The sequence below is a fragment of the Ranitomeya imitator genome, chromosome 2 (genome assembly GCF_032444005.1).
Source record: "Ranitomeya imitator isolate aRanImi1 chromosome 2, aRanImi1.pri, whole genome shotgun sequence".
NCBI lineage: Eukaryota > Metazoa > Chordata > Amphibia > Anura > Dendrobatidae > Ranitomeya > Ranitomeya imitator.
Window position 1 is genome coordinate 157,127,044 of NC_091283.1, and position 23,890 is coordinate 157,150,933.

Sequence of the window (23,890 nt, forward strand, 5' to 3'; positions counted from 1 at the left end):
GGCCAAAGACCGCCGCAAGCGCGCGCGCTCCAACGTGGAATGCACAGGGACCGACCGGAAGTGACGCGCGTCCCGCCGGAAGTGACACGCGCAGGAAGCGACGCGCCATTCTGAAACACGCGCCCTACCCAGTGAGCCCCAGCAAGGACCGCCCAGAATGCAGCAGGAGGAGGAGGAAGCCGGGGGACTACAGGAGGCCCCCGGCATGCACGTCACCGCCCTGCTTAACCCCCAAAGGAGGCGCAGGAGAGGTGGAAGGGTCCCGAGTCCTGGAGCAAGGAGACGGGAGCAGCACAAGATGAGGAGAGGCAGGCCCCGACCTCAGCTGCCCGGCTAGTGAAAGGTAAATGTGGAGCTTTGGTCGCCGGCCACGGCAGGCCCTTCAAATTCTCTTCCTGCCCCACAGGGGACAGGAAAACACTGGTGGTTGCAGGAAGGGGAGGGGTATTTAACCTCTTTGTGCTCCTGTACCCTATTAGGGCGGGGAAGACAACCTCCGAAGTGGCTGTCGTGGAAGGTGACCACAGAAATGAAGAATGTACAGCAATTAATGATTACATTGTTACACAAATGATACCTGGCAAGTCGAAAGTTTATCTAAGTTGCGATACTGTACTATGTGAAGATCCACAACATCAACAGTTGTACCCCTTAGAGTTTCTCAATTCCTTAAACCCTTCCGGATTACCCGCTCATAAGTTGGTCTTGCAAAAAAAAAAAAAAAATACGATTATCATGTTGCTAAGAAATCTTTACGCTAAACAAGGACTCATCAATGGAGCGAGATTAGTCATCACTAATTTAGGCAATTACACAATCACTGCAAAAGTCATTAATTCAGCTCAAACAGTTATCATACCTCGAACCTTCCGATCCAACTATACCTTTTCACCTGAGCAGAAAGCAATTCCCAGCAAATAGGGATTTTTGTGTACTCACCGTAAAATCCTTTTCTCCGAGCCACTTATTGGGGGACACAGGACCATGGGTGTTATGCTGCTGTCACTAGGAGGCTGACACTAAATTGAGACAAAAAAAGGTTAGTTCCTCCCCTGCAGTATACACCCTCATGCTGGCTTCCAGAGACCCAGTTCAGTGCAAAAGCAGTAGGAGATTAATAACAATATATCACGTAACATTAGAGTATAACATGTCAAAGAAATAAAAAAAAACGAAAAAGGTAACAAGCCGAACTGGCTAACAGGGTGGGTGCTGTGTCCCCCAATGAGTGGCTCGGAGAAAAGGATTTTACGGTGAGTACACAAACATCCCTATTTCTCCTTCGCCACATTGGGGGACACAGGACCATGGGACGTCCCAAAGCAGTCCCTGGGTGGGAAACAATGCAATCAAATAACTCCGTGTAGAACGTGTACGTCCGGAGCAGAATTAGGGTCATCGTCCACTTTTAGTGCATAATTGACTGCCTCGAGGTAGTGTGAATCCGTTTTCTGGATGACCGTGCCTCCTTCCGGTGAGAGCGGCCCCTGCTGGCCGACAATTTCCCTGTTACGGAGGGATCTCTTAACCAATGAAAAAGAGTGCCCCGCTCCCCAGAGGGGTCATGAAGGGATTTAATAGCTTTGGCTAAAGAATCCATGGACTGTGACAGTGACGCGGCCCACTCAGGGGGGCTAGATACACTGGGGTCGGTGGCGGCGGAGAGCTCCTGGGCACCTGGAGCATCGCAGGCTCAGCAGAGGGGGGAACTTTGAGACCGAGGAAGTGGAGCCTGGCAGGTGGTATGCATCTTTGTGATCTTTTTGGCCCTTGACTGGGACATGATGTACCCCAATGTAAGTGATAGTCCTCAGGTTCTCTACACTATTGAAGCGAGGGTGACGCTGCAAGGGAGATCCTAATGTGGTCTCCTTACCCGTGGTCCTGTGTCCCGCAAAGAGTGAGGCGGCGGCGCTGATAAGAAGCCAGCCGGCGTCCAGAGCGCTGCACGTGGAGCTGCGGTGTGCAGTGAAAAGAAAGATGGCCGCCGGGGGTTGGGAGGGTAATCCCTTGAAAGGGGCCCGTCGCCCCCAAAAATCAGCTCAGGCGGTGGCATCCCACGTCGCAGGAGAGGATACGGAGAGGTAAAACTCCCGTGCTCGCCTGTTGTTGGTTCGGGGAGATCGGAGCCTTGAAAGGTTCCGTCGCCCCTTCGTCCGGTAACAAGAGAGTTAAGTCCAGTGTGCCTCCTACAGTCACTAAGCTTGAACTGGGTCTCTGGAAGCCAGCATGAGGGTGTATACTGCAGGGGAGGAACTAACCTTTTTTTGTCTCAACTTAGTGTCAGCCTCCTAGTGACAGCAGCATAACACCCATGGTCCTGTGTCCCCCAATGTGGCGAAGGAGAAAGTGGAATTTGCAATGAACATTAATAATGTACAGGGACAAACACATCAAACAACTGGCCTGTTCCTATCAAAACCAGTGTTCTCACATGGCCAGTTGTACGTGGCATTTTCAACAGTGCGAAGCTTCAAAAATATAAGATTGTGTAAGCGATACTTACAATCAAAAAGTCAATCAGACTGACATTATCACCCCCAATGTTGTGTTTAAGGTTTTATAACAGCGATATTTTAGTTTGCTAAGACATTTTTTGGCCTCTACTTATCAAACCAATTTTTTGTATTAACAATCTACATATATAAATACCTCTCTGTGTTCATCATGTCATTAAATACATTTACATTTGACCAGCTTGCTTTTTCGTTAATTGCCTGCGCACCCGACGACCAATGTGCGAAAAGTTTGCACGGGCCAACTAGCAGTAGATATATTATTGTGCATAGGGGGAAGTATTATAGTAGTTATATTCTTGTACATAGGAGGCAGTATTATAGTAGTTATATTCTTGTACATAGGAGGCAGTATTATAGTAGTTATATTCTTGTACATAGGAGGCAGTATTATAGTAGTTATATTCTTGTACACAGGGAGCAGTATTATAGTAGTTATATTCTTGTACATAGGGACAGTATTATAGTAGTTATATTCTTGTACATGGGGCAGTATTATAATAGTTATATTGTTGTACATAGGGGGCAGTATTATAGTATATTCTTGTACATAGGGGCAGTATTATAGTAGTTATATTCTTGTACATAGGGGAAGTATTATAGTAGTTATATTCTTGTACATAGGAGGCAGTATTATAGTAGTTATATTCTTGTACATAGGAGGCAGTATTATAGTAGTTATATTCTTGTACACAGGGAGCAGTATTATAGTAGTTATATTCTTGTACATAGGGGCTGTATTATAGTAGTTATATTCTTGTACATGGGGCAGTATTATCTACTATATAATTGTCTAAGGGTCACTTCTGGTCTTTCTGTCTGTCTGTCACGTATATTCATTGGTCGTGGCCTCTGTCTGTAATGGAAATCCAAGTCGCTGATTGGTCGTGGCAAAACGCCCACGACCAATCAGCGACGGCCATAGTCTGGCAGCGAAATGGCCGCTGCTTTACTGCCCTGCAGTCAGCGCTGAGCACTCACACAGGGTTAATGCCAGTGTTAAGGGACCGCGGTGTAACGCACTCCGTTAACGCAGCTGTTATATACTACATGGCTCTGCTATATACTATGTCGCTGACCAATATACTACATAGCTGTGCAATACACTAGGTAGCTGTGCAATACACTACGTGACTATGTTATATACTACGTGGCTGTGCAATATACTACATGGGTCTACAATATACTACATGGCTATGTTATATACTACGTGGCTCGGCTATATACTACGTGGCTGACCAATATACCACATACCTATGCAATACACTACGTGGCTATGTTATATACTACGTGGCTGTGTTAAGCTCTGCTATATACTACGTATGCTGTGTTACATACTATGTAGCTCTGTTATATACTACGTAGCTATGTCAGATACTACGTCGGCTATGTTATATACTACGTCACTGTGCAATATAGTACGTAGCCTGTGCTGTTTACTACCTACATATTCTAGAATACCCAATATGTTAGAATCGGGCCACCATCTAGTAGTAGTTATATTCTTGTACATGGGGCAGTATTATAGTAGTTATATTTTTGTACATAGGAGAAGTATTATAGTAGTTATGTTCTTGTACATAGGAGCAGTATTATAGTAGTTATATTCTTGTACATGGGGGAAGTATTATAGTAGTTATATTCTTGTACATAGGGAGCAGTATTATAGTAGTTATATTTCTGTACATAGGAGAAGTATTATAGTAGTTATGTTCTTGTACATAGGAGCAGTATTATAGTAGTTATATTCTTGTACATGGGGGAAGTATTATAGTAGTTATATTCGTGTACATAGGGGGCAGTATTAAAGTAGATATATTCTTGTACATAGGGGCAGTATTATAGTAGTTATATTCTTGTACATAGGGAGCAGTATTATAGTAGTTATATTCTTGTACATAGGGGCAGTATTATAGTAGTTATATTCTTGTACATGTGGCAGTATTATAGTAGTTATATTCTTGTACATAGTGGTAGCATTATAGTAGTTATATTCTTGTACATAGGAGGCAGTATCATAGTAGTTATATTCTTGTACATAGGGGCAGTATTATAGTAGTTATATTCTTGTACATGGGGAATTATTATAGTATATTCTTGCACATAGAAGGCAGTGCTATAGTAGTTATATTCTACTAATTTTTTCTCTTTACCAAGTCTTGTTCGAAATCGATATTTTCTTTTCAGCTGCAACACAGTGCCCTTGAGTTCTGGAAATAAATAAGTATGGAAAAGCATCTGTGGAGATTCTATTCCAAACCGCGAAGCAAACTCTTGTGCATTCTTTCTGATGATCTCGTCTTCTTCTACAGTAAACTGTCCACTGCGATACATAATTCCTAAGAAAAAAAAAGAGCAAATGGTGACATTTAAAAGGTGTGTTCTGACTGCTATGTAAATGTAACTAGACGTCAGCGGTGATTATTTTAAAGGGTATTCCATTTAGCAGTGCACACATTGAGCACATTTAGTCCACAGTGTAGACAAATGAAGCATGTGATTCATAAATCCTTTATTTTCAGTTCATTGGAACAAAGATTTGCAAAGCGGAGGGCAGGGAGTGTGCAGGAGAGAAACAAAGAATGATGGTTGTTCAACATAGCTGCACTTCTACGGGTTGTTAGGGCAACTGGAAACTCAACAATGGCATCCAGGTCTACCGTACATGTCAATCTGTGGTCTGCAGGGTGATTATATTTGGCCCCTTCACCCATCATCGCACTTTCAACTGTGTAGGCATTCTGGATGCCCGCACAGTTGAAAGCAGTGATGGAAGAGATAAGCTGTCCGGTCCCTCCCTCAACATTCTTCGTCTGCTTTGACGTCTTAGCATAGAGGGCGCTATTACACCACTATTTTGTGATCACTATTCCAACAAGTCAAGAAGCGCTCACTGCAGAGGCTGGAGCAGTGGGGGGAAGAAGAGAGTTGAGTATTTATTTTTTTTAATGTGGGGCCATAATACTGTATGGAGGACTATGTGGGCCCATTATACTGCATGGAAGACTATGTGGCACCCATTATAGTGCATGGAGGACTATGTGGGACCCATTATAATGCATGGATGCCTATGTGGGGCCCATTATACTATGTCGAGCCATTATACTGCATGGAGGACTATGTGGGGCCCATTATACTGCATGGATGACTATGTGGGGCCGATTATATTGCATGAACGACTATGTGGGGCCAATTATATTGCATGGACGACTATGTGGGGCCCATTATAATGCATAGAGGACTATGTGGGACCCATTATAATGCATGAAGGACTATGTGTGACCCATTATAATGCGTGGAGGACTATGTGGGACCCATTATAATGCATGGAGGACTATGTGGGACTCATTATAATGCATGGAGGACTATGTGGGGCCCATTATACTGTATGGAGGACTATGTGGGGCCCATTATACTGTACGGAGGACTATATGGGGCCCACTATACTGTATGGAGGACTATGTGGGGCCCATTATACTATGTGGAGTCATTATACTGCATGGAGGACTATGTGGGGCCCATTATACTGCATGGAAGACTATGTGGAGCCCATTGTATTGCATGGATGACTATGTGGGGCCGATTATATTGCATGGACGGCCATGCGGGGATCACAGTTGGGTTATCCTAGTGTGTTGGGGTCACCATACTTTGCCGAGGGGGAATACATCATACCGTACATGTGGAGGAATTCACTGTGGGAGTATCGTACCGTGTTTGGGTGGGGTGGGGGGGGGGGGACTCATTTTATGGGGCAATGAAAGGGAAATCTAGAGGCTTAAATAGGAGGAAAATTACTTTGTTAGGGCAATTCTTCTATTAAAATATGTCTCCAGTTATTCCCAAATCTTTACTTTTTTTTTTTGCATCTGCTTGTGGCCATGTGTATCTTTCTAGCAGTGTTGGCTGGACAAGCGTAGTATTTACAAGCTCTCTTCTCTATTGAGCTTGTAAGCACATTCCTGAGGTTAACTGGAGTGCACTATCAGCTTCAGTACAACTGCACTTCAGATACTATAAAGGCAAACATGCACCATACTGCATCATTAGCAGCGCAGTTTGGTTCGGCAGTACAACAATGCTGCTGGCATGAACAGCCATGAATCAGAAGGTCTTAAGTTTGTTTCTATATGAAAGGGTTCATCATTATATTTGATAAGGAAAAACGTCATCAATGGAAGAATTTTTTTAAATAAATATCAAGGTTGGCCCACAATTTTCTCCAAGTTTTCAATTTTGTCCCTCTGTGTATTTGACTTTGACATCCCTACTTCTACAACCAGTTATGTCCAGCTGGAGACAGGGACTAATGAACAACCAATGAAACGCTCACAAGATAGGTTACTACACTGCACTTCACAAGTAGTGCAGTGTATTCACTATGTGATCCTAAGATTGCATGTAAAAGTTCCCTTGCAGGACTAATAAGTGTAAAAAAAAAAAAGCACGGCATCCACCACCAAATCCCAATAAAAATACTTTAACAGGTTTCAGCTTTTTTTTGAAAAAAATAAATAATTAGAAATACATTTTTGCTATCCGTAACGAGGTATACATAATGCTTACTATACATGATAATTAACGACGCAGCATGCATAATCGTTTATCATGTACAATAAACACTGCGAAGGAAAAATGTATAAAAAAAAACGCAATGACAAAATGGCTGTTTTTGATCATCCCACATTAAAAATAATTAACAAAAAATCATCAAAAAGTTGTACGTATTACAAAATAGTATCAATAAATATGACAGCTTGCTATGGAAAAAAAAAAAAGCTTCATTCAGATCAGTAAATGAAAAAGTGAACAAGGTTATGGCTCTCAGAAAATTATACAAAATAGTAAAGTAAAAAGGGATTAAAAAGTCTTGAACGGTTATGAACGACAGCAGTGAAAAGCACAGCTTACCCCACCATAAGTGCTCATACCATTCTGTCTATAAAAAAAAATAAAACAAACAAATAAGTAATGGGCCTTGGATAGTGGCCGTGGATTTCCCGGACATCACGCTCTTTGCAACATCTTTTTGCTCCAGTTAGTAGACTGCAACCAATAACTCCACCTACCGCTTCTTTTTGCAGCTTTGACTCTCTCTACCTCTGAGCAGCACAAGTATTTGAGTGCATTTGGATTATTCATCCTAGGAAGATACTCCTGAAGCAGAGCTACATCCTGTTCCCGTACAGCTTCGGAAATACTTTTTCTTCTTCTATTTTTCCCCGTTTCTAAGGTGGCCGACCTGTGAAAACATTCATGGTAAACTAGTGTATGCTTCCGGTAATTAAACAGCAAAAGGATTTCTTTGAACTCCTGTCTCTGCTACTGCCCATGCTTTACACTGCAGCACTGCTTTGCTTACATCGGCTGCAGTCTAGAAGCCCCGGCAGAAAATCAGTGTATGGAGTCTTAATTTCCATTGTAGCCTGGACAGAAAAATTATCAACATAAGTGAGTGTATAGTGCCGGCAAAAATTTTTTTTACAAGTTCAACAAAACCACAAAATCTTCAAAACATTCAAGTGTTTTTTTGTGTGGATATTTTGTTAGCTAGTAGTTCATCATTAATTAGTATTAACCCCTTTACCCCCAAGGGTGGTTTGCACGTTAATGACCGGGCCAATTTTTACAATTCTGACCACTGTCCCTTTATGAGGTTATAACTGGAACGCTTCAATGGATCCCGGTGATTCTGACATTGTTTTCTCGTGACATATTGTACTTCATGATAGTGATAAAATTTCTTCGATATTACTTGCGTTTATTAGTGAAAAAACGGAAGTTTAGGGAAAATGTTGAAAATTTTGCAATTTTCCAACTTTTAATTTTTATGCCCTTAAATCAGAGATATGTCAAGTAAAATAATAAGTAACATTTCCAACATGTCTACTTTACATCAGCACAATTTTGGAACCAAAAATTTGTTTTTGTTATGGAGTTATAAGGGTTAAAAGTTGACCAGCAATTTCTCATTTTTACAACACCAATATTTTTTAGGGACCACATCACATTTGAAGTAATTTTGAGGGGTCTATATGATAGAAAATACCCAAGTGTGACACCATTCTAAAAACTGCACCCCTCAAGGTGCTCAAAACCACATTCAAGAAGTTTATTAACCCTCCAGGTGTTTCACAGGAATTTTTGGAATGTTTAAAAAAAATGAACATTTAACTTTTTTCACAAAAAAATTACTTCAGCTCCAAGTTGTTTTATTTTCCCAAGGGTGAGAGAAGAAATTGGACCCCAAAAGTTGTTGTGCCATTTGTTCTGAGTATGGCAATACCCCCCATGTGGGGGTAAACCACTGTTTGGGCGCATGGCAGAGCTCGGAAGGGAAGGAGCGCCGTTTGACTTTTCAATGCAAAATTGACTGGAATTGAGATGGGATGCCATGTTGCGTTTGCAGAGCCCCTGATGTGACTAAACATTGAAACCCCCCACAAGTGACACCATTTTGGAAAGTAGACCCCCTAAGGAACTTATCTAGAAGTGTGGTGAGCACTTTAACCCATGATGATTAAGGGTGCTTAGTCACCGGAAACGCGTTGACCTTGGTTTTAATAATTTTTTTGTATGCTGATGTTTTGTCCTTTCACTATATTTTAAGTGAAATAAACTATGGATTTTTCACTATTTCGTTGAGCTGGATCTCCTTCTCTTTCCTGTTCGTCCACGCCCTGACACAGCGGTTCCGTGCTCCGAGCTCCTGGGAATGTCGGTATGGTGAGCTGGATTTTGTTTTTCTAGCACTTTAACCCACCAAGTGCTTCACAGAAGTTTATAATGCAGAGCCGTAAAAATAAAAAATCATATTTTTTCACAAATATGATCTTTTCGCCCCCAATATTTTATTTTCCCAAGGGTAAGAGAAGAAATTGGATGCCAAAAGTTGTTGTGCCATTTGTTCTGAGTATGCCGATACCCCACATGTGGGGGTAAACCACTGTTTGGGCGCACGGCAGAGCTCGGAAGGGAAGGAGCGCCGTTTGACTTTTCAATGCAAAATTGACTGGAATGGAGATGGGACGCCATGTTGCGTTTGGAGAGCCACTGATGTGCCTAAACATTGAAACCCCCCACAAGTGACACCATTTTGGAAAGTAGGCCCCCTAAGGAACTTATCTAGATGTGTGGTGAGCACTTTGACCCACCTAGGGCTTCACAGAAGTTTATAATGCAGAGCTGTAAAAATAAAAACAAGTTTTTCTTCCCACAAAAATTATTTTTTAGCCCCCAGTTTTGTATTTTCCCAAGGGTAACAGGAGAAATTGGACCCCAAAAGTTGTTGTCCAATTTGTCCTGAGTATGCTGATACCCCATATGTGGGGGGGAACCACCGTTTGGGTGCATGGGAGGGCTCGGAAGGGAAGGATCGCCATTTGGAATGCAGACTTAGATGGAATGGTCTGCAGGCGTCACATTGCGTTTGCAGAGCCCTTAATGTACCTAAACAGTAGAAACCCCCCACAAGTGACCCCATATTGGAAACTAGACCCCCCAAGGAACTTATCTAGGTGTGTTGTGAGAACTTTGAACCCCCAAGTGTTTCACTACAGTTTATAACGCAGAGCCGTGAAAATAATTAAAAAAAAATTTCCCACAAAAATTATTTTTTAGCCCCAAGTTTTGTATTTTCCCAAGAGTAACAGGAGAAATTGGACCCCAAAAGTTGCTGTCCAATTTGTCCTGAGTACGCTGATACCCCATATGTTGGGGTAAACCCCTGTTTGGGCACACGGGAGGGCTCGGAAGGGAAGGAGCATTGTTTTACTTTTTCAACGCAGAATTGGCTGGAATTGAGATCGGAAGCCATGTCACGTTTGGAGAGCCCCTGATGTGCCTAAACAGTGGAAACCCCCCAATTATAACTGAAACCCTAATCCAAACACACCCCTAACCCTAATCCCAATGGTAACCCTAACCACACCTCTAACCCTGACACACCCCTAACCCTAATCCCAACCGTAAATATAGCCTCAACCCTAACTTTAGCCCCACCCTTAACCCTAACTTTAGCCCCAACCCTAACTGTAGCCTTAACCCTAACGAGAAAATGGAAATAAATACATTTTTTTAATTTTTCTCTAACTAAGGGGGGTGATGAAGGGGGGTTTGATTTACTTTTATAGCGGGTTTTTTAGCGGATTTTTATGATTGGCAGCCATCACACACTGAAAGACGCTTTTTATTGCAAAAAATATTTTTCGCGTTACCACATTTTGAGAGCTATAATTTTTTCATATTTGGGTCCACAGAGTCATGTGAGGTCTTGTTTTTTGTGGGACGAGTTGACGTTTTTATTGGTAACATTTTCGGGCACGTGACATTTTTTGATCGCTTTTTATTCCGATTTTTGTGAGGCAGAATGACCAAAAACCAGCTATTCATGAATTTCTTTTGGGGGAGGCGTTTATACCGTTCCGCGTTTGGTAAAATTGATAAAGCAGTTTTATTCTTCGGGTCAGTACGATTACAGCGATACCTCATTTATATCATTTTTTTATGTTTTGGCGCTTTTATACGATAAAAACTATTTCCATTACGTCCCTCAGGACAGCACCATGGAGGACGTCCTTCCTTGACCTATAGCGGGACAGGATCATAGAGAGGTTAAAAGGACCCCCCACCTCCACCCTCCAGTGTTTTTCCTGTCCCTACAGGGACGGTTGTATGAGAGGTTGCTCCTAGAGCGAAGATATCCTGTGGATTCTCTTTCCCTTGTCAAGTGGTCCGTGGGCGATACCTCACTTGGTAGAGGTCCCTCAGCTATCAGTGCTGTACCAGATGGACTCACGAGTTCGGGGATCTCAGCCTTCCCTTTTCCCGGTCAGACGGACCATGGCCGACTCCTCTTTGAGAGGTTCCTCAGCCATCAGCCTGTGTAATGGGCTTAGGGGGATCGGCAGGTCCAATCCTTCCCCCTGTCAAGTAGCCCAGGGTGGAAACTCTCCGGTGGGGAGTCCCTCAGCCCCAGAGACCAGTCGAGCGGACGGGCTCCTGGGTAGAGCAGCTTCCTCCCAGTGGGGGGCTCTCGGCTCGGACGCTGACCGGCAAAACACCGCTACTTACGAAAGTCGTGTGGTGGAGAAGGCCGTTGCGCTCCCAGTGACGTCAGAGAGGAGCGTTGACACATAGGATCGGCGTGCGTTCCACAATGGAACACGGAAGGGGGCTCAGGCAGTAATGCAGCATTTCTGAATGGACGCCGCTTCCTTCCACGGTAGGCTCTCGGCGTTACTGGGTCCCCTTGTCTTCTAGCAGGTATGGAGCCAGCACAGGTGAGTGCTTGGTTTAATGTTGCATCGATGGCCGGGGCCTCTGGGCTGACTCTAGTCTCAGGCCTTTGTACCAAAGCTGTACCTGGAACCCATTTGCAGCTAGGCCTTGGACCTCTAGGCTATGGTGGGGCCATATGTCCAGGCTACATCTCATGACTGGACTTTAGTTAGTTGCAGGTCTTGTCTGCACAGAGTCTTATGATCGGGCTTCAGAGTAACTTTGGAAGCATGCTTTCCTTTTTCTGGTTCAATAAGCAAGTGTTTCACTTTTCTTTGCAACTTAACTACTCCATCCATAGGAGGACACAATGTGTTAATTCAGCACATTGTCTCCATGAAGACTGCCCTCCAGCTGCGGCTCTTTAATTAGCTCCTTCGGGTGGAGTCAGTCTGACAAATGAGACGTATTGTTCAGAGTGGAGATTTATCTGGAACTCTGATAGATTGCTCTTTTGCTTAAAAGTCTAAGGGTACCGTCACACTATACGATTTACCAACGATCACGACCAGCGATACGACCTGGCCGTGATCGTTGGTAAGTCGTTGTGTGGTCGCTGGAGAGCTGTTTCACAGACCGCTCTCCAGCGACCAACGATGCCGGTAACCAATGTAAACATCGGGTTACTAAGCGCAGGGCCGCGCTTAGTAACCCGATGTTTACCCTGGTTACCATCCTACAAGTAAAAAAAACAAACGCTTCATACTTACCTTCGGCTGTCTGTCCCCGGCGCTCTGCTTCTCTGCTCTGGCTGTGAGCACAGCGGCCGGAAAGCAGAGCGGTGACGTCACCGCTCTGCTTTCCGGCCGCTGTGCTCACAGTGAGTGCAGGAAAGCACAGCGCCGGAGGACAGACAGCCGAAGGTAAGTATGAAGCGTTTGTTTTTTTTACTTGTAGGATGGTAACCAGGGTAAACATCGGGTTACTAAGCGCGGCCCTGCGCTTAGTAACCCGATGTTTACCCTGGTTACAAGCGAACGCATCGCTGGATCGGTGTCACACACACTGATCCAGCGATGACAGCGGGAGATCCAGCGATGAAAGAATGTTCCAAACGATCTGCTACGACGTAAGATTCTCAGCAGGGTCCCTGATCGCTGCTGCGTGTCAGACACAGCGATATCGTATGGATACCGCTGGAACGTCACAAATCGTACCGTCGTAGCGATCAAAATGGCACTGTGTGACGGTACCATAAGTCTCGTTTGGCACCTTCAGGCATGACCTAGTCATACTGCCTCTATGCATCATATTGAGTGCCTCTGTGCATAATACTGCATAATAGTGCCTCTATGCATCACATTGAGTGCCTACGTGCATAATACTGCATAATAGTGCCTCTATGCATCATATTGAGTGCCTCCGTGCATAATAGTGCCTCTATGCATCACATTGAGTGCCTCTGTGCATAATACTGCATAATAGTGCCTCTATGCACCATATTGAGTGCCTCTGTGCATGATACTGCATCATAGCACATCTACGCATCATATTGAGTGCCTCTGTGGCATCATACTGTTTCATAGTTACTTTGTGTATCATATTGCATCATATTGCTTCATAGTTCCTATATGCATCACGGTGCTTCATTGTTCCTATATGCATCATGGTGCTTCATTGTTCCTATATGCATCACAGCGCTTCATAGTAACTTCATGCATCATATTGCATCATGGTTCCTATATGCATCAAGGTGCTTCATTGTTCCTATTTGCATCATAGCGCTTCATAGTTACTTCAAGTATCCTATTGCATCATATTGCTTCATGGTTCCTATATGCATAATGGTGCTTCATTGTTCCTATATGCATCATAGTGCTTCATATTGCCCTTCTGCATCATATTACTTCATGGTTCCTATGCGCATCATAGTGACTCTGTGCGTCATATCGCATCACTGTTCCTATATGCATCATAGTGCTCGTATTGCCTTTGTGCATCATATTGCTTCAGGTTTCCTATGTGCATCATAGCGCTTCATATTATCTTTGTGCATTATATTACAGCATATTGCTTCATGGTTCCTATACGCATCAGCGCTTCATATTGCCTTTGTGCATTATATTACAGCATATTGCTTCATGGTTCCTATATGCATCATATTGCTTCATTGTTCCTATATGCACCATAGCGCTTCATAGTTACTTCATGCATCATATTGCATCATACTGCTTCATTATTCCTGTATGCATCATATTGCTTCATTGTTCCTATATGCATCATAGTGCTTCAAATTGCCTTTGTGCATCATATTTCTCCATAGTTGCTATATGCATCATAGCGCTTCATAGTGACTTTGTACATCATATTGCATTATATTGCTTCATAGTTCCTATATGCTTCATAGTTCCTATATGCATCATTTTGCATTATAAGGTTTCGGTGCCCTTTGCAGGGCAGGGGGTATCAGTGTGTCGAGCTTGGTGCCTTTTTCGCCTCTGGCTGTGAGCCACTGGACCAGACCTTCTGTCTGGTGCCTTGTTGTGTGGCCGCACATTGTATCATCGGCCTACCACTTCACAGATATGGAGTCCTTGTGTTTTGGACCCAGATCCAGCTTCTGTTACTTCATTCTTTACAAAAGGGCTTAGTCAAGCAAACAGATATGCTTGAATTGGCTTAGTAAAATCTGCATTTCTTCTGTTTGGAACAGGTCTCTCAGGTAGGTTCTACCTTGAGTGCTAAAGGCAAGTCTATTACATAATTAGCTTTAAAAGATGACATACGTCATTTTGGTACATTCTATAATCCTATAGAAGGACATACTACTGTCCTGGAAGCGGAAAATCCCATGAGTTGAAAGGAAGGAATCCTTCCGCCTCGGAATGCTTTGCCCTAAGATATTAGGACCATCTACAATTTGCATAGTTTTAGGCACTCCCTTATGACACATTTGTTCAGAGAGGTCTATCACATTCCCTAATCAGTCATTTTATGTTTGTGCATGTAGCCCATTTACTATCTCCATCTATCCCCCACCCCGAGATGGTTGTGCCATCATTGTAAATAAAATATTGTTGATACACACCTGTACTTTTTATCTTCCCTGCCTCATTGTAGATTGTAAGCTTTCAAAAGCAGGGTCGTCTTATTTTGCTTTAATTATTATATGGTTGTTACTTATGACTGTTGTGTTTGAAACTGTCAAACTGTAAAGCGCTGCGGAATATGTTGACACTATATATAAATAAAAGTTTATTATTGTTGTTATTATTAATCCTTCCCAAACTCCACATTCGGCAATCAGTCAGATTCTTGTCCCATAAGTCTGTTGCGTTTTGTTTACCAGGGGCATCAGCACTGCCTTCTGTACCTTGTGGTGAAGCAGCGGCACTTTGTCGTGTGGCAGAGGATCCCATACTCGCAGCTCTTACAGCTGTAACGGCTCCTAAAATAAATGAAACTGTATCCAGGGCTCTTACTGTTAAGACCCCATAGTCTCACTGCCTCTCAGTAGATAATCTCCCTCGGTGATGAGGAAGAAACCTACTTTTCTCTAGCCATGGAATATGATTACTCCCACAATGGCAGTCTGAGTGTATAAAGATCCCTGAGAAGATTGCCTCTTGGGATATGTATGTACGTATATGCATATATGGACAAATAAGTTGACACACTTATAATGTCTGGACTAATGACTCGTATAAATGCAGTTCCGAATAATTTCAAGTGTCGGAAGATTTTTATTTGCACCACCGATTCATCGATTCAGAGTCCAGACTCCCTGTGTCTAACATCAGTAAAACAGGAGTGATGATCCACGTTTCTCTTTCAGCGCTTCTAATGAGAAGCCCGACGTTGGTAATGGCAGGAGATATTACCTGCCGGATGGTGTATTCCTTAGTTTTAATAATATATAACCCTTCTTTGGGTTAGACATCTAAGGATTTGGAATAGATGTGATCTCCTGGATGAGTAATGTGCGTACATCCCAATGCTCTGCCATTATCCATGTACTGTTATTGGTTTGATCTTCCCGCAGTCCAGGGCCTCTGTCCTGCAGGTCTCCGTGTAGTACGGTAAGCTGGTCTGTAACCAAGGCTTAACCTGAGCCCAAAGGACCGATGAAGGAACAGTCCTGTGTTATAAGCACATGCAGCTTATTATTGGTCGGTACAGTCCTCATTGGGTGGTGGCTGTGACTTTCACCATATTTTGCTGGGCAATAAGGTTCTCTAACCCTATTCTGGGGCTGCGGTGTCTATAAGTATCTATCACAATAAATAACTTGCTGTGGTTCATTATTGATATTGGAGTACAATGGGTGTATTTCACTCTCTGCTTCTGATGCTTATTTCGTTTACCACATTCATACTGAAATTGGCCTTTATAGATGTATATCAGACACTACGGTGATTTTCTTTGCGGATCTCTTTAGATATCTATGGTTTTTCTGATCTTTCAGATCCTCTATATATTTAGTCTCGTTTTTGCCTGGGACTTTGATTCCTGGGCTTCTGTACCCACCCTGGGAGAGTTGCTTTGGTATTCTCCACGGTGCTGTCCTGAGGGACGTAATGGAAAAAGGGAAATTAGACTTACTGGTAATTCCATTTCCAGGTAGTCCCTCAGGACAGCACCCGTAGTTCCCTCCCTTATGTTTCTGGTTTTTTTTAGGATTGTTCAGGATTAATCTACCGGAAGATCATGTATCCTTTGGGTCACCATGGCTTGAAATTAAGATGAAGCAGTTTAATGGTTATTACAGACATGTTTGTAAGGGCACGTTTAGACCATTTATTTCCATCCTCGGTGGTACTTTGAAACAACACTGGAGGGTGGAGGTGGGAGGTTTCCTTTTAACCTCTCTATGATCCTGTCCCGCTATAGGTCAAGGAAGGACGTCCTTCATGGTGCTGTCCTGAGGGACTACCTGGAAATGGAATTACCAGTAAGTCTAATTTCCCTTTTTTATAGAAAAATACCGTATATACTCGAGTATAAGCCGAGATTTTCAGCCCAAGCGGGTGAGAGGGGGAGAGGGCGCTGAGGCATACTTACCTAGTCCCGGCGATCCTGACGCTCCCCCTGCCCGTCACACTGTCTTCGGGTGCCGCAGCTCTTCCCCTGTACAGCGGTCACGTGGGACCGCTCATTAAACTTATGAATATGAACTCCACTCCCATAGGGGTGGAGCTGCATATTCATTTCTCTAATCAGCGGTAACGGTGACCGCTGACAGAGGAAGAAGCTGCGGCACCCGAAGACCAGCTGTCCAGGAGAAGGAGCCAGGGACCGCGCCGGGAGCAGGGAAGTATGTCATATTTACCTGTCCACGATCCACACGCCGGGCGCCGCTCCATCTTCCCGGCGTCTCTCCGCTCTGCCTGAACAGTCAGTGCGGAGAGACGCCGGGACCGGACGCTGGGGAGCTGCAAGCAAGAAAGGTGAGTATGTGTTGTTTTTTTTTTTTTATTGCAGCAGCAGCGTTCTATATGGCACAGATTTATGTGAAGCATCTATGGGGCCAAACTGAACGCTGCAGAGCATATATGGCAAAGCTTTATAATGAGCATCTATGGGGCCAAACTGAACGGTGCAGAGCATATAGGGCACAGATTTATAATGAGCATCTATGGGGCCAAACTGAACGGTGCAGAGCATATAGGGCACAGATTTATAATGAGCATCTATGGGGCCATAATCAACGGTGCAGAGCGTATAGGGCACAGATTTATAATGAGCATCTATGGGGCCAAACTGAACGGTGCAGAGCATATAGGGCACAGCTTTATAATGAGCATCTATGGGGCCAAACTGAACGGTGCAGAGCATATAGGGCACAGATTTATAATGAGCATCTATGGGGCCAAACTGAACGGTGCAGAGCATATAGGGCACAGATTTATAATGAGCATCTATGGGGCCAAACTGAACGGTGCAGAGCATATAGGGCACAGCTTTATAATGAGCATCTATGGGGCCAAACTGAACGGTGCAGAGCATATAGGGCACAGCTTTATAATGAGCATCTATGGGGCCAAACTGAACGGTGCAGAGCATATAGGGCACAGCTTTATAAGGAGCATCTATGGGGCCAAACTGAACGGTGCAGCGCATATATGGCACAGCTTTATAAGGAGCATCTATGGGGCCAAACTGAACGGTGCAGAGCATATAGGGCACAGATTTATAATGAGCATCTATGGGGCCAAACGGTGCAGAGCATATATGGCACAGCTTTATAAGGAGCATCTATAGGGCCATAATGAACGGTGCAGAGCATTGTATATGGGGCACAGCTTTATATGGAGCATCTATGGGGCCATAATGAACGGTGCAGAGCATTCTATATGGCACAGCTATATATGGATAATCTATGGGGCCATAATCAATGGCATGGAGCATTATATATGGCACAGCTTTATATGGAGCATCTATGGGGCAATAATGAATGGTATGGAGCATCTATTTTTATTTTTGAAATTCACCGGTAGCTGCTGCATTTTCCACCCTAGGCTTATACTCGAGTCAATAAGTTTTCCCAGTTTTTTGTGGCAAAATTATTAGGGGGGTCGGCTTATACTCGGGTCGGCTTATACTCGAGTATATACGGTAATTATTTTTGCATCGCTTTATTCTGAGGACTATAACTCTTATTTTTTCGCTGATGATGCTGTGTGGCGGCTCGTTTTTTGCGGGACAAGATGACGTTTTCAGCGGTACAATGGTTATTTATCTCAGTCTTTTTGATCGCGTTATTCCACTTTTTGTTTGGCGGTATGAGAATAAAGCGTTGTTTTTTGCCTCTTTTTTTTTTCTTAACGGTGTTCACTGAAGGGGTTAACTAGTGACAGTTTTATAGGTAGGGTCGTTACGGACACGGCGATACTAAATATGTGTACTTTTAATTTTTTTTTTTAGATAAAGAAATAGGGATTTTTGTGTGTACTCACCGTAAAATCCTTTTCTCCGAGCCACTCATTGGGGGACACAGGACCATGGGACACAGGACCATGGGTTATGCTGCTGTCACTAGGAGGCTGACACTAAGCTGAGACAAAAAAAAGTTAGCTCCTCCCCTGCAGTATACACCCTCGTACTGGCTTCCAGACACCCAGTTCAGTGCAAAAGCAGTAGGATAGTAACAATATAACAATTAACATTAGAATATAACATGTCAAACAAACAGTCAAGATCAAAAAACAAGATCACGAGCCGAAAGGCTACCAGGGTGGGTGCTGTGTCCCCCAATGAGTGGCTCGGAGAAAAGGATTTTACGGTGAGTACACACAAAAATCCCTATTTCTCCTTCGCCTCATTGGGGGACACAGGACCATGGGACGTCCCAAAGCAGTCCCTGGGAGGGAAACAATACAACCAAATAACTCCGTGTACCATCTGAATACAAATGCGCAACGGCCGCCTGCAGGATACGTCTGCCAAGGGCCGCGTCCGCAGAGGAGTGAATGTGAACATTGTAATGCTTTGTGAAAGTATGCAGGCTGGACCACGTTGCAGCCTTGCAAACCTGCTCCGCTGTTGCCTGGTGCCGAATGGCCCAGGAAGCACCCATCGACCGAGTGGAGTGAGCTCTAATCCCCGCCGGGATAGGACTGCCCCTGACCCGATAGGATTCCTGGATAGCAGATCGGATCCATCTGGCTATCGTGGATTTAGACGCAGCCAAACCCTTTCTGTGACCCTCCGGGAGCACGAAAAGGGCGTCCGATTTTCTGAAGTGAGCCGTTCTGGAAATGTACCTCCTGAGGGCCCTTACCACGTCCAGAGTATGGAGAGCCTTCTCGACCCTATGTTTGGGCTGCGGGCAAAAGGAGGGAAGAATGATGTCCTCATTGAGGTGGAAAGAAGAGACCACCTTCGGAAGAAACGCCGGAGAAGGACGTAGGACTACCTTGTCCTGATGAAAGGCAAGGAAAGGAGCCCGGCAGGATAAAGCGGCGAGCTCTGAAACCCTTCTGATGGACGTCACCGCTACCAGGAAGGCAACCTTCCAAGAGAGAACAGAGAGCGGGACGTCCTGAAGGGGTTCGAATGGAGGTTCCTGAAGAACCCCCAGGACCAAGTTGAGATCCCAGGTCTCTAACGGCATCCTGTAGGGGGGAACCACATGGGAGACTCCCTGAATGAAGGTCTTGACCTGAAGGTTGGTGGCGATCCTACACTGGAAAAGCACGGATAACGCTGAGATCTGACCTTTGAGGGAACTCAGGGCCAAACCGGAATCCAGACCAGCCTGAAGGAAATTCAAGATGCAAGGGATAGAGAAAACGAGCGGAGGGTGACCCCGGAGCCTGCACCATGAGAAGAAGGATTTCCAGACGCGGTGGTAGATGGAGGCGGAAGACGCCTTGCGAGCGCTTAACATGGTGGGGATGACCTGCTGAGAGAAACCGGCACGAGTTAGAATCCAGGTTTCAACAGCCACGCCGTTAAACGTAGGGCCCCTGAGCTCTGATGGTAGATCGGTCCTTGGCGAAGCAGGTCTGGGCGGTCTGGCAACCGCAAGGGAACGTCGGCTACGAGCTGAACGAGCTCCGCGTACCAAGCGCGACGAGGCCAGTCTGGGGCGACCAGGATGACTGGAACTCCCTCCGTCTTGATCTTTCGGATCACCTTCGGCAGTAAGGGAAGGGGAGGGAACACGTATGGGAGCTGAAATTGATGCCACGGAGAAATCAGCGCGTCCACTCCTATGGCCTGGGGATCCCGAGATCGAGCAATGAAGTTGTGGACTTTGGCGTTCAATCTGAACGCCATCAGATCCACGTCCGGGGTCCCCCAGCGAAGACAGATCTGGTGAAAAACCTCTGGGTGGAGTTCCCACTCCCCCGAGGCAAGGCCCTGGCGGCTCAGGAAGTCCGCCGCCCAGTTCTCGACTCCCGGAATGTGCACCGCAGAGATGATGGAATGGTTGGTTTCGGCCCAACGAAGGATGAGGGAGACTTCCTGCATCGCCGCCCTGCTGCGGGTACCCCCCTGGTGGTTGATGTAAGCCACCGCCGTGACGTTGTCCGATTGGACTCGTACTGGGTGACCCGCGAGCAGGGCGTGAAAGCGACTCAGAGCAAGTCTGATAGCGCGAATCTCCAGGATGTTGATGGGGAGTCTGGATTCCCGAACTGTCCAACGGCCCTGGGCAGAGTGGTGAAGAAACACCGCCCCCCAGCCAAGAAGACTGGCGTCGGTAGTTACCACTAACCAGCAGATCGGGAGGAAGGACTTCCCCTGGAGAAGAGACGAGCCCAGGGTCCACCATACGAGAGATTGTCTGACCCGCGGGGACAGGGGGCAAGGACGGTCGAGAGATGAGAGACTCCTGTCCCAGTTGTCCAGCAGAGCCTGTTGCAAGGGACGGAGATGGAGTTGAGCAAAGGGAACCGCTTCGATTGTTGCAACCATCTTCCCCAGGATCTTCATGGCGAAACGAATGGTTCGCGGACGAGGATGGCATAGCGCTCGGGCTCCCTGATGAAGCGCTTGGGCCTTGGACCGGGGAAGCAAGACCAGCCCCCTTGAAGTGTCCAGGATCATTCCCAGAAAGGAGATCCGACGGGCAGGAACGGGAGAGGACTTGTCCAAGTTGATCAGCCAGCCCAGGCGCGAAAGAGAATCCAGGGTAATGTGGACGCTTGACTCGCAGGCTTGGAAAGACGGGCCCTTTATGAGGAGATCGTCTAAGTAAGGTAACACGACGACTCCTCGAGAATGAAGGATGGCCATGACAGCCGCCATGACCTTGGTGAATACCCTGGGCGCCGTGGCAAGACCGAAGGGTAAGGCCGTGAACTGGAAGTGGTCCTCCATAACGGCAAAGCGGAGGAACCTTTGATGAGGTGGGAAAATCGGGATGTGAAGATAGGCATCCTTGATGTCTATCGAGGCCAAGAATTCCCCTCGAAGAGATGACCGATCTGAGGGATTCCATCCTGAAGTGCCGGACTCTTACGCACTTGTTCAGGAGTTTGAGATCCAAAATGGGTCGCACGACGAAGAGGTTTGAGTAGAAACCTTTGAACCTCTCGTGTTCCGGGACCGGAACAATGACCCCGCTCTGGCGGAGAGCGTGAATGGCGCAAAGAAGAGCGCGAGACTGAGCTGCCGAACTGGGAAGACGAGAGGGGAAAAACCGAGTTGGAGGAGGAGAGGAGAACTCTATCTTGTAGCCAGATGATACCAGATCCCTGACCCATTCGTCGTGCACGACGGAGAGCCAGGCTTGCTGAAAAAGGAGTAGGCGTCCGCCTACTCTGATGGTATCGACTGGCACCGTTTCCGAGTCATTGAGACGGGAATCTGGGAGGTCTGGAACCTCGGGTTCTGGGCTGCCTCGGTTTCCCGCGCCAGGAAGGATTCGGCCTGAAGGAGGGACGAGCGTCTCTGTCTGTGCGGGCGGAACGGTCTGATCTGGGAAGACCGGAGGGGTTGGACCAAACTGGGCTGGTACGAAAAGGCCGAAAGCGAAAGTAAGGCTGGCGCTGGAAAGCCGCCTTGGGCCTCTGTTGGGGAAGGAACTTGCTCTTTCCCCCTGTGGCGTCGGAAATAAGCTGGTCAAGCTTTTCGCCGAAAAGTCGCCCGCTTTGAAAAGGGAGGGAGATCAGAGATTTCTTAGAGGAGGAATCTGCGCGCCACTCCCTGAGCCAAAGAGCCCTTCTGATAGCGATGGCGTTGGAAGCCGCCGATGCTGCGCAATTACCCGCGTCGAGGGATGCGAACATCACGTAATCGCTAGCCATGGCTAACTGCTTGGCTAGGTCTGCCATCTCAGACGGGAGGTCCTGTTCATTAATGGATTTCGCTAGAGCATCCGCCCAGGAAACCATAGCCTTGGTCACCCAAGCCGCGGCGAAGGAGGGGGACAGGGAAGAGCCAGAGGCTTCATACACTGAACGAGCTAGAGAGTCTAGCTAGCGTTCAGTGGGACTCTTAATTGAAGCGCCCTCCGGAACTGAAAGAAGCGTTTTAGAAGCTAGGCGTGAGACCGGCGGATCTACTAAAGGGGGATCCGTCCAGTCTTTCACGAGATCCGCTGAGAAGGGATACTTCGATACCAGGTCCTTCTTACCCGTGAAACGCTTATCTGGATGCTCCCTGTGACGCCTGACTATATCCAGAAAGGCTGGATGAGAGGCAAAAGATTTGTGGGAACGTTTGGATCTGGTAAAAGAGACCGCGTGTTCCGGAGTGGAATTAGCGTCATCATCCACCTTAAGTGCGTGATTGACTGCTACAATGAGGGAGTCAACCGTAGCTCTGAACTCCGGAGCCTCCGGGTCCAATGATACCTCGGACTCATGTTCAGAGTCGTGAACGCTGTGAGCCCCCAAAGAGGGTGAGCGAGAGGTGGAGCCGCCAGAGTCTGAGCGGCGAGGAGAGCGCTCAGGAGAGGTAGTGCGGATCCGTTTTCGGGATGACCGAGCCTCTTTATGGAGAGAGCGGCCCCTGCTGACCGACGATTCCCCTGCTATGGAGGGATCTCTTAAGGCCTGTAACGGATTACCCCGTTCCCCGGGAGGATTTTGAATGGATTTGATGGCGTTGGCTAAAAAATCCACGGACTGCGTGAGTGAAGCGACGCACGGTGGGGGACTAGGTACGCCAGAGTCGGTGGCGGTGGAGGGCTCCTGGGCACATGGAGCATCGCAGGCAGAGCAGAGGGGAGAACTTTGAGGCCTAGGAAGTGGGGCCTGGCAGGTGGTACACGCAGAAAAAAAGGTCGTATGCACCTTAGAGGATTTTTTAGACCTAGACTGCGACATGATTCTAATGCAAAAAAGCCCACAGGGGCTATAAACTGGCCTGGGAAGCAGAGGGCGACGCTGCAGAGGAGAAGCTGACGATGTCTCCTTACCCCGGTCCTGTGTCCCGCTGTCCTGGGAAGCCGGACTGTGAAGCCTGAGATAGGAAACTGGCTGCACGTGGGCGCTGTGACACTGAGATGCGGCAGAGCTGGAGCTGCGGTGAGGACCAAGATGGCCGCCGAGATCAGGAGAGAGATCTCGGCGGCTGCGAGAAGCGCCAAGGACCGGGGGGCGGCGCCGCCGATGATGCGCAGGAGTGGGCGGAGCCTATCGGCAGCGACCAGCGGCTAGGCCGAAGCCGGGGGCTAAATTTGCGGCCTCGGCCCGGCGCGC

At 46.3% G+C, this 23,890-nt stretch overlaps 2 protein-coding genes across 2 annotated transcripts in view; one reads left to right on the forward strand and one right to left on the reverse strand.

The window, feature by feature from the left end:
• TTF1 (transcription termination factor 1) overlaps positions 1-23,890 on the reverse strand; it is a 174,865-nt gene that overhangs the window by 141,942 nt on the left and 9,033 nt on the right. The window contains exons 5-6 of the mRNA XM_069747579.1: positions 7,586-7,758; positions 4,670-4,855 (exon numbers count right to left, since the gene is read on the reverse strand). Coding sequence (XP_069603680.1) covers positions 4,670-4,855; positions 7,586-7,758 — 359 coding nt within the window. The remainder of the gene's footprint in view (positions 1-4,669; positions 4,856-7,585; positions 7,759-23,890) is intronic.
• CFAP77 (cilia and flagella associated protein 77) overlaps positions 1-23,890 on the forward strand; it is a 170,463-nt gene that overhangs the window by 8,310 nt on the left and 138,263 nt on the right. The window lies entirely within an intron of this gene.